General features: G+C 40.8%; 1 protein-coding gene and 1 pseudogene across 2 annotated transcripts; both read left to right on the top strand.

Moving 5' to 3' along the window:
- Positions 1 to 187: 187 nt before the first annotated feature.
- LOC103984250 (alpha-amylase isozyme 3D) lies at positions 188 to 5284 on the top strand. The gene is made up of 4 exons (XM_065182223.1): positions 188 to 321; positions 3597 to 3685; positions 3760 to 3892; positions 3988 to 5284. The coding sequence occupies exons 2-4, from the start codon at positions 3626 to 3628 to the stop codon at positions 4485 to 4487; spliced, it is 693 nt and encodes a 230-aa protein (XP_065038295.1). The 5' UTR covers positions 188 to 321; positions 3597 to 3625; the 3' UTR covers positions 4488 to 5284.
- Positions 320 to 10211, top strand: LOC103984404 (protein NETWORKED 2A-like; annotated as a pseudogene). The gene is made up of 4 exons (XR_010513282.1): positions 320 to 2438; positions 7398 to 8629; positions 8709 to 8754; positions 8786 to 10211. The product of XR_010513282.1 is annotated as a protein NETWORKED 2A-like (transcript).
- The last annotated feature ends 992 nt before the right edge of the window (positions 10212 to 11203 follow it).

Below are 11203 nucleotides of genomic sequence, written 5' to 3'. Positions count from 1 at the left end.
GTTAATACGATGCCAATGTTAAGCAAAAGGCGTCGAGCGGCGAAAGTCGTGCGATACGGCCCCCACATGACGACGCCTCTCTCGTCGCCTCGTTTTCTCGATTGGGTACCGGACCCGGGTACGCGTACTGTTTCGTGCATGTCCCCTAATCCCTCCCTTTTCTCCCTCCCCTTCTTCCTCTCTCCCTCTCTCTGACCTCATCGACCCTTCGTCTGCCCGGGGGTTATAGCGAGATCCGGCGACGACACGGACGGCCACCAGCGTCGGAGAAGAGAACCGAGCTAGAAGTTGAGGCTGCGGCGGCGGAGTCTTTCCTTGGGGGTTTGTTTTCTCTTCTTCTTGGCATTTAATGGCCGTATCTGATCGAATCCTTTCAAGATTTGACGGCATCATCGAATCCTTCTCTACATCGTCTTTTTTCTGTGCCCCCGGTGACCAGATCGGACGATGACGACCGATTTTTGCTGCAAGTCAGCTCGAAATCCCGTCATAGGTCGAGGAATCGGAGTTTCCTCCTTAGTTTGGCTTGTGCTGAGAATAATCGTACTTAATCTGTGGTATATGCGACAACATGTTCGAGATTCATAGGTAGTAGTGATATGAGGCGGTGCGAAGAACATGGTTTTACCCATCCATGTGCGCGGGCCGATGTCGGGAGCTTTCCACAGTGTGATCTGGGTGATGAGGTGGCCGGGCCTTCGGGAAGGAGCGTCGGTTGGCGTTGGTCGGGATTCGGACCGGTTGACAGCTCCTCGCTGTGGGGTGAATGGCGTCCTCGGGTTGAATCCCTCGGCTCTCGCGGGTGATTGTCCGTCAGCAAAGCAAAAAAAAAAAAAAAAAGGCCCTCGTCGGGTGGTCCCCGGCCGTGACCTCTCCGACGAGCAAGTCAGTTCCGAGAAGGGTTAATAAGAGTTGTCCTCCTTTTTTTTCTCCCGCCAGTGCGGAGGACGGCCCGAGGTTTTTATACTGCTGCAAGTGGGTCGATCGTACACGGGTTGGCGTGATGGACGCACCAGACAGTGCCTCGATACAGATTCTGTCTTGGCGTGTGGGGATGGTGTCGTCCCGGGTTTACCGGGACGAGATGTGTCAAGCGACGCCTTGGGGTATGGATTCTGACGTGGCGCGTGGCATCGACTGTGACGTGTCCGGGGGGCAAAATATACCTTATCACTTCTCCCCCCCGGTCAAGGTGATTGCCCCGCGCCTTGAGAAGGGTCGAGACTGCTGATCGGGCGGTCGAGCCGAACGAGGAGAGGTCGTCGTGCCGTAGGTCGTGTAATTGGTTTGGCGTGACTCGGAGTTACGGACGACGAGTTGCAAGTCGGAGACCGAGCTGGAGCGGCTCGGGCAAGGGGCTAGCAGAGACGTGACTCGGGCGTCGGATGTGGCCGAGATGTGAGTCAGGAATAAATCTGAAGCGACACGGGTGAGGAATCGGCTGGCGAGTTGTTAGTCGGTAATCGATCTGGAGCGACTTGGGCGAGGACTGGGCCGCGAGTCGCCAATCGAGAATCGATATGGAGTGACTCGGGCGAGGACTGGGATATGCATGTGATGCACATGTGGAGTGGAATCATTTGTAAAGCAAGAAATGACTAGGAGCAATTCATATCTTATCAATGTTACTATGTGATGCAAATAGTTATGGATTTTTGGCCCACAAATCATCTCTAGTGTCGACCAAAAGAAAAATAACTCATATCTTTATGTCACGTAGAGATGCATGCATGCATGCATTTGTAATTTGGCTTTCAGATGCATGCATTCAATTCTAACACTCATTTGGCTTTCAGATGCATGCATTCAATTCTAACACTCAAAAGAAGAGACTATGATTAATCATACCAATTGTAAAAAAAAAAAAGGTAATACTCTGATTATTGCGAAGAATTTGCATTTATTCGAAATTATTTTAAGAGGAGATGTTAGTGTATTGTTGGAATAAGCTAACACTAATCTTCGTTAACGAATCAAAAGGGAAGCTTTACATAAGTACGTACTACTACTCAACCATGCATGCATGCATAAGGTTAATTTGTTAGAATATGTGGCCCTTTTATAATTGAATAAGATATATAATAGAATAACTAATTGGGTTCCGTAGACCCTCTGCTCTCGCCTATAAAAGGACAGGATCTCTAGGGGTTGAGGGTGTGTTAGTGTGTTAGAGCGTCATAACGTTGACACGTATAGACGCACCTCTCCGTTGAGGGATTCAGTTATTCTCCTCGACTCTCTCCCCAAAACCCTCTCCCCAAATCCATCAATCTGTGTGGATCCTGTGAAAGGATAGGAAGAGAGGAGAAAGGGTCTACTCTCCGCACTCCCTACAGATTCCGCAGCGCGATCGGATTAAAGACGGAGCCTGCAGCAATCTTGGATTAAAGACGGTGCTTAGCAGATCTACGGGATCTCTGAACATATGGCATTAAAAGGTACGCATCGTATAGATCTATGCATTGATTTCAATCCTGGCATTTAGGTTATTTCCGCATTATTGACATAGTATGATTATAGATCTTTATGCTTACAATTGACACCATGCAATATACTAATCGTTTGACTTGAGAGAAAAAAGGGGAGGGATTAAATAACATGGTTTATGTCTCTTCTCATATGGCCTCATCGATGCCGATGATCAAAGTAATAATGCATCTCAATATCACGTTCGATTTCTCCATTATTTACTGCACCAACACTCAAACATTATGAATCTTATTTATACCTCTCTCTTACAACTCATGCTTCATCGTATATACACAACTTAATTTGTCTCAGACCCAATTTCCCAGTCAAGATGAAAAGGAGTTGTCAGCAAAGATGCTCGACTGCACATATTATTTTGTCATGAAACCATGGAAAGGGATAGGAGAAACGTGCATGTAACAACATCTGAGAGGAGCACAAAATAATCACATCAAAGTGGAGGGAACGGGCGCCACCCAGCCCGTTGACCCATGAAACCAAGCTGGTTTTGGAGGCAATCATTGAAGAACTTAGTCGAACGAGGAGGAGGAACTCGATGTTCCTCCCATCAAATGTATGGAAGTGGAACGTCGGTGGTGTGGTTGTTGACTAGAACGAGAAAGAGGAGGAGAAGCTTAAAAGAGATAGTTAAGAGCGTTTCTTTTCATTGTGCATTTAGCTAGATCCAAACAGAAGAGCGGATCAGTTCATGTCTGCTGGGCTTGTCGATCTCGATCCTTAACCATCGAATGAATAGGGTCGAGTATACAGACAGACCCGCTAGCAAGTCGGGTCGGATCTAAACACAACTTTAAACGTTTTAGGGGGGCTGAGGCAGTGAATAGGGTTTCTGTGAAATATTTAGCTTGTTTGGGGATCTAAACACAACTTTTAACGATTAGTTGGTCTTCATACTTGTGTCATTATCCTAAATTAGGTTTGCTGTGAAATATTTAGCTTGTTTGGGGGAAACAATCAAAGATCATCATACGAGGCTGTTTCTTGTTTGAGAGATGCATTGCGTGTGCTTGGTTTGATATGTTTTTGTGGTGTATGGTGACTTGTTATTTTGTTTCTTTTCATGTAGATATTTGTTTATAATTCGTTTGCATCCTCTTTTTTTTCAGTTCTGAAAGTGAAATCACTTGGTCCTTGGATGTTTCTGCTTTTGTTTCTTGTCGTTCCGAACTTGGCTCAATCCCAGATACTCTTCCAGGTAGAGATAAATAGATCCATTTCTTTCCTTTGTCCTTCATCGTGTTTACAGTAAGAGAAACGAATACGTTGCAGGGCTTCAACTGGGAGTCGTGGAGGCATCAAGGCGGCTGGTATAACTTCTTGAAAGACAAAGTCTCTGATATAGCCAACGTTGGAGTCACCCACGTCTGGCTGCCTCCGCCCTCGCACTCTGTCGGCGTTCAAGGTCGTTCAGTGATTCGTATTTGCCGTCGTGATCACTCTCACATGTTGACCGAGTCGGCCTTGGTCTAAACTATTCTGTGACACTTCTCCTCTCAGGTTACATGCCGGGCCGGCTCTACGACTTGGGTGCTTCCAAGTATGGGAATCAGGATGAGTTGAAGGCGCTGATCGGCGTTTTCCACCACAAGGGAGTCAAATGCGTGGCCGACATCATCATCAACCATCATTGCGCAGACAAGCAAGACGGGAGAGGCATATGGTGCATCTTTGAAGGCGAAACCGATACCCGCCTCGATTGGGGTCCACACATGATCTGTAGGGACGACACACAGTACTCCGACGGCACCGGCAACCTCAACACCAGCGAGGGCTTCGCGACGGCTCCCGACATCGACCCTACAGATCGTGTGTGGACCCCAATCGAGGCGGGTATCATCGGTTCCGCCTTCGAAGATGCACCATATGCCTCTCCCGTCTTGCTTGTCTGCGCAACGATGGTTGATGACGATGTCGGCCACGCATTTGACTCCCTTGTCGTGGAAAGCGCCGATCAGCGCCTTCAACTCATCCTGATTCCCATACTTGGAAAGCGCTGATCGGCGCTTTCCACGACAAGGGAGTCAAATGCGTGGCCGACATCGTCATCAACCATCATTGCGTAGACAAGCAAGACGGGAGAGGCATATGGTGCATCTTCGAAGGCGGAACCGATGATGCCCGCCTCGATTGGGGTCCACACATGATCTGTAGGGACGACACACAATACTCCGACGGCATCGGCAACCTCAACACCGACGAGGGCTTCGCGGCGGCTCCCGACATAGACCACCTCAACACGCAGGTCTAGCGTGAGCTCACGGACTGGCTGAACTGGCTCAAGAATGACATCGACTTCGACGGGTGGAGGCTCGACTTTGCCAAGGGTTACTCCTCAAGCATCGCCAAGATCTACGTCGAACAGACGTAGCCAAACTTCGTGGAGGCTGAGATCTGGAGTTCATTAGCTTACGGAAACGATGGGAAGCCAGCATACGATCAGAACTGGCCTCTGATGCTGACCTCTACATGGCAATGATCGATGGGAAGATATTGACAAAGCTAGGCTCGAGATACGACGTGGGGAATCTCGTTCCTTCCAACTTCCACATCGTTGCCTCTGGCAATGACTACTGCGTGTGGGAGAAGAGATGAAGACGATGATGATGAATCATGGAAGAGACTTTTCGCTTCTCTTTCGTTAACGTTTCTCATCTATGTTGTAAGAAAAAAATATCGTTTCTCATCTTTGTAAATCTATTTTAGTGTGAAATCATGGGTGCTGTTGTTAGCTTTAGAAAAAAAGATGGTTTCATTATGATATTAAATGGAATCATGTTTACCTGTAATTTATCTATTTCTTTGGAGCACCATAGATAGTTTTTTTCGCTATGAAATGCTTATAGACTTGGTTGTAACATATGTGATATCAGAACCCTTTTTTTTCTACAATAATAATATGCTTACAGAGAAATTAAAATCATGAGCTATATTATAAAATTATGGTAAGGAGTTATCGAAAATATGATAAGACTTAAAACAAATATCTCAAAAATTCAATTTGATTTTATGCTCGAAAGATCAAACATAAAAACTATTTATTTATTAAAATAATTAATGAAAAAGCTTAGAGAGAAAAAAAAAATTGCATATGGGCTTTATCATGGTTCGCCTTACTAGTCTGTATCGATGTATCGATTAGTTATCAGTACAATACATATCGAGCCATACCAACTTGTACCGAGTGTACCAACACATGGTACATAGGGAAATGCTGATATATTGCCCGTATCGATCCCCTGTCAGACCGGTATGTACTACTCGTATCGAATGATATGCTACGGTACGATGAACATTGGGCTTTATTGACTTATAGAAAGCCTGTGATTGGGTTCTTAGAGATTTACTGTGGTGAGTTTTAGAAAAGAAAGGTATATTCACTAATTATATTGATATTATTAAAGATATGTATAATATTATAACTACTAGTATTAGAACTATAGAAAGTGTGTCTAGTGAATTTATTATTAATATAGGATTACATTAAGGATTCTCATTAAGTTCCTATCTTTTCACATTGATAATGGATAAACTTACTAGCCATTTACATAATAAACCTCTCCAGTAAATGTTATTTACTGATTATATTATCCTAATTGATGAGAGCCTAAGTGAAATTGATTATAAACTTGAACTATGAAGATATGGAGAGATCGATGAAGACGTTATTCATTGAATAACAACATAATGGTTAAAACGACATTATTCATTGAATAGCTTGATGCGCTCAATTTGCTACTTAATTGTGCTACAGAGTGTCACTATTAAATTTGGGGCTTCATCAACAAATTTAGATTTGTTTAAAAAATTCAAGTTGTGTCCGAATATCATGATGTGTTCTTTCTTAAGGCGAAGAAAAGAAACAAATTTAGGGCTTCATGAACAAATTTAGAAGTTGATGTTCTTATTTAATGTGATTGTTTCTTTATTTGCAGTTTTTGTTCTTATCTAATGTGATTGTTTCCTCAAGTTTGCATTAGAGATGTGTGGACGTACATGTGTAGGATGCCGACGCCAATGCAACCATGATAAGGATCATTAGATATATATATATATATATATATATATATATATATCTTACCACTAAATATGGTCTTACCACCAAATATAGAGAGATTATTTCTGTGATCCGAATCTTGATCTCTCCTATTACAAAGGTGCAACCTTGCTGTTGTTGTTGCAAAATCTGCCCTCTTATTAGAAATGTGTGATTTAGTTAAATTGAATCCTATAATCATGATGCCTTCTCAAATTTGGGGCTTCATCAAGCAATCTTTGTGAGTATCTGCTAAATGAGGGATTTTATTTGTATGAATCATTGGATGTTTCATATTTTACAGTCCCAACTTTTGTTCCCAACTAGTTGGAGACATCTACATTGTTCATTAATTCTTTCTTGCTTATATTATGTGTATGGATGCCATTATATATCTTGTAAGGTGATGCTGGTAACAGAACATGCACCGATTGGTTTCGTTGTTTTCCCTTCTCAAGGGATGTTTATCCTGGTAGCTCTCTTCACTTTCAGCCTTCCAACAGTCAAAATAAAGATTAGCTTCTCCTTCCATGTTATTTAACATGCAAGTTCTTATATCTAAGCAACAAGTTACAGTATTTTTCTTTTCCTGGAAATGAAGCCAAACCTTTACAGTTTATATAAAATGCTAAAAAAATAAGTTTTTTATACCTAATTATCAATGCTTCACCCTTATTTTGGTCCTATTTAAGTGTTATGTGGGTCTTTTCTCTCCATTCCCCCCCCTTTTTTTCCCTCATTGCAAAATGATGATACAACGTAGCATTTGAGATTTTGCATCAATAGACTGTAAGTAGTTTGCATTTGACATGGAAACACAGTTTTTGTTTTCTTCTCATAATGATCTGAGGATAGTGTGAATCATGTTTTGTAGAGATGGAGGATAAGGTGAAATCCATGATGAAGCTCATAGAACAGGATGCAGATTCCTTTACAAAGAAGGCAGAGTTGTATTTCCAGAGCAGACCGGAGCTGGGTAACTTTGTTGAAGACACGCATAAAGCTTATAAAGCATTGGCTCATAGGTACGATCGAATAACAGGAGAACTGCAAAAGGCCAACCAGACCATAGCGATTGCTTTTCCTGATCAGGTCAACTTTGAAATGCAAGATGATGAGGATGGTGGCTCTCCAAAGGCAATCACTTCGATAGATCTCAGCAAATTCCGTAATCCAACGGAAGTCCCACAGTTCATCTTCAGACAGAAAACAAAGAAAGATCGCCCCACACCGAAGAAGCAACATCACAGGAAGCTAAGTACTCAAATCAGCAAAGAGAAGGCACAGGAAGAGATAGACAGGCTTCAAAAGGAAATTTTAGTGCTGCAGACTGAGAAGGAATTCACCAAGAGCTCTTACAGGAGCACCTTTGCCCAGTATCTAGACATCGAGAAGCAAATTACTGAGATGCATGAGGAATTTTGCTGCTTGCAGGATTATTTCAGCGCAAGTGCAATCGCTGAAGATGGCGAAGCTCGTGCAATGATGGTAGCATCAGCCATTAAGTCTTGCGAGGATAGCTTAGTTAACATACAAGAACAACGGAAAGTTACGTCCAAAGAGGCAAGAATTGAGTCAGAAAAAATTAAAGATGCTAAATAGAAGCTGAAGGCTCTCAAGGGTGAGTCTGGTGAATCAGAGATTGAGACAACAGAGACCTCTGATCAGAACATGGAGCAGAACTCCACCTCCGTAAACACAGAAGATAGTGTTCTGAAAGAGGAAAGGATGGAATTACAGTCAGTGTGCCTGAAAGTGAAGGAACATTTTGAGATGAGCTCTGAAACATCAGTCATGGAACTGGCAGAAAAGATTGATGAACATATAGTTTCGTCGCAGAATGGTCAGATAGAGAGATTGAGATCAGAGACAGCTGAGCTTAATAGGCACCTACAATGCATGGAGGAGGACAAGGTGATCCTAACTGGCGACTCCAATACCTTTACTGAGACTTTTAAAGAAGCAGAAGATGCATTGCAAAGAATTCAACATCTTGAGAATTGTCTAAATATTGATGAAGATGCCCTTCAAACACAATTTTTAGATGCCTGCCACAGTCTTAACAATCTTTCTGAGAAGTTGCAGTCGCCTAAACATCAAGAGCATGCATTGTACCAGGAGGTAGAAACTCTGGTTTCCAACAAGGAAAGCAAGGAAGTCGACTATGTTAGGATCCAGAATACAGAGGAAAAACTTGCCGGAATTGAGGCTCATGGGCAAATTACAAACGAGTCAGACAAGTTGCAAGAGGATACATTGTAGACAATGTTCATGTTGGTGAAGTGCAAACACAACTTGAAGAGACAGATGACATTCCAGACTTGCAAAATTTATTGCTAAATGGATTAGAAGGCAGCCAAAATGTCTTACTGACTGAGTACACATCCATTCTTCACAATTACAAGGATACCAAAAATAGGCTTTCAGAAATTGAGTAAAAAACCCAAGAATATCACTTAGAGACAATGGCAGAAGTAAATGAACTGAAAAATGCCAATGCCATCAAAGATGAAGAGATTCAACTTCTCAAAGAGATACTAAATTCCTTTCAGACTTGTTTAAGTGTAAATGCACCAAAAGACATGGAGATGTCTGGATACCAAGTTGCTGGAGATCTAGCCGAAACGAAAGTAGAATTTCATGAAATAGAAACCGGGAGCTCTCATGAAGGAGACATCAATGAGATACAAAGTTCTTCATTGCTCGAAGACAAATTTAGAGCAGACATTGATACCCTACTAGAAGAGAACTTGGATTTCTGGTTACGGTTCAGCACATCATACCATCAAATTCAAAATTTTCAAACTACGTTTAAGAACCTCAAATCTGATATTGAGAAAAACCAAGAAGGCAATGTCGCTGTTATGGCTCCTGCTGAGGAGGCCGTAAACCAGGAATCACTTCTAGTTTGCAAGAGCTTAAGAGAATCGAACACCGAGCTCCAGGTTTGGTTGGAAAAGAATGCACTGTTAAATGGAGACGAGATATCAAGAGTTTTAAAGGAAAGCGAGAGTGAAGAGGTGCATCTCACTCCTTACCAGGCTGCTAAGTTCCAGGGAGAGGTGTTCAGCATGCAACTAGAAAATAACAAGGTTGCAAAGGAACTGCAAGCCGGTTTGGATCATGTGATGGGGCTTCAGATGGAGGTTGGCAGGACTTTGTCAAAACTTAATGAGAACTTTAAGTTGTCCGGATCAAGAAACCACCAGCAACACAACCAATTTAGGCAACTAATCACCAAAACTATTCCCCTGAGGGCTTTCTTGTTTGGTACAAAGCCTAAGAAGCCTTCAATGTTTTCATGCATGAATCCAGCACTGCAGAAGCAGTACAGTGACTTAAGATACGCTTTTCCTAGATGAAAATTTTCCCCTTTGGGTTTTCTCATTGCCTTATACTTCTGCTGGAATTTGTAACGTAAGTTTCTGTCACCTTGTAAGTCGATATCTTGACTTGTATGCATAAATCCAGCACTGCATAAGCAGTGCAGTGATTTAGGTCTGGTTTCGCTAGATGGAAAATTTCCCCTCATGGTTGTCTCCTCTTATTGTTGTATTGGAACTTCTGCCATCTTGTGAGCTAACACATTGTTTCCTTTCAGTGGCAAAGGTAGAATGCTCATCTGTAGTCTTGGTATCAAAACCATATTGTTAGTGATATCACAACTTTGGATGACACTTGGATACTAGTTTTGTTATTTCATGGTTCCTATGTTTCTGAGTGATATTACTCCCAAATAAGATTTCTATGTTGGAATGATTACACAGGTTTTTTCAATGAAATTTCTGGAATTTGAATGTGTTCCATGTTTACATATATATGTATATATATATATGTATACATATATATATATATATATACATATATATACATATACATATATATACATATATACATATATATACATATATATATATATACATATATATACATATATATATATATATATATATATATATATTTATACATATATTCATACATATATATATATATTCATATATATATTTATATACATACATACATATATTTATATACATACATGCATACATACATATATACATACATACATATATACATACATACATATATTTATATACATACATGCATATATATATATATATATATATATATATATATATATATATATAAGACAAACCACATTAGTGCCTATGAAGTAGACTAGCGTCGGAAGAGACTAAGTTAAAAATTAGAATAAATAAATAAAAAATATAAATTCAAGATGATTCGAATGTATATTAAAAGTGTTGAGAAATTTTCCCAATTCAAAAAATATGGTCAAAGACTTAAAAAACCAGGGACATATTGATAAATTTAAGCTTATTTCATAAGTAATTGAGATATTCATCAGACGAAACTCATGTAGAGCCCAATTTAATTAGAAAATTTTAGTTGGGTATATGAGTCATAAATTATAAGGAATTTGAAAAATTAGGAAACTCGATCTCATTCAAAAAATTATTTGAAAGATTATTAAGCAACATTGGTCAAGGAAATGATCATTTTACCAATTGGTCGTGCGATTAACATGGAAATGATCCTTAATTCATATAATTTGGATTGAATTTACTTGCTTTGGCATCAATTTGAGTCCAAATAAAAAGGAAATTAATCCCAACCTATTTCATTTAGTTTGTAATATTCCTCGACTTATTGCTTTAT

This window comes from Musa acuminata, chromosome BXJ1-5 (assembly GCF_036884655.1).
Source record: "Musa acuminata AAA Group cultivar baxijiao chromosome BXJ1-5, Cavendish_Baxijiao_AAA, whole genome shotgun sequence".
Classification (NCBI taxonomy): domain Eukaryota; kingdom Viridiplantae; phylum Streptophyta; class Magnoliopsida; order Zingiberales; family Musaceae; genus Musa; species Musa acuminata.
The sequence above is the reverse complement of the archived record's forward strand: the minus strand, read 5'-3'. Positions and strand labels throughout refer to the sequence as shown.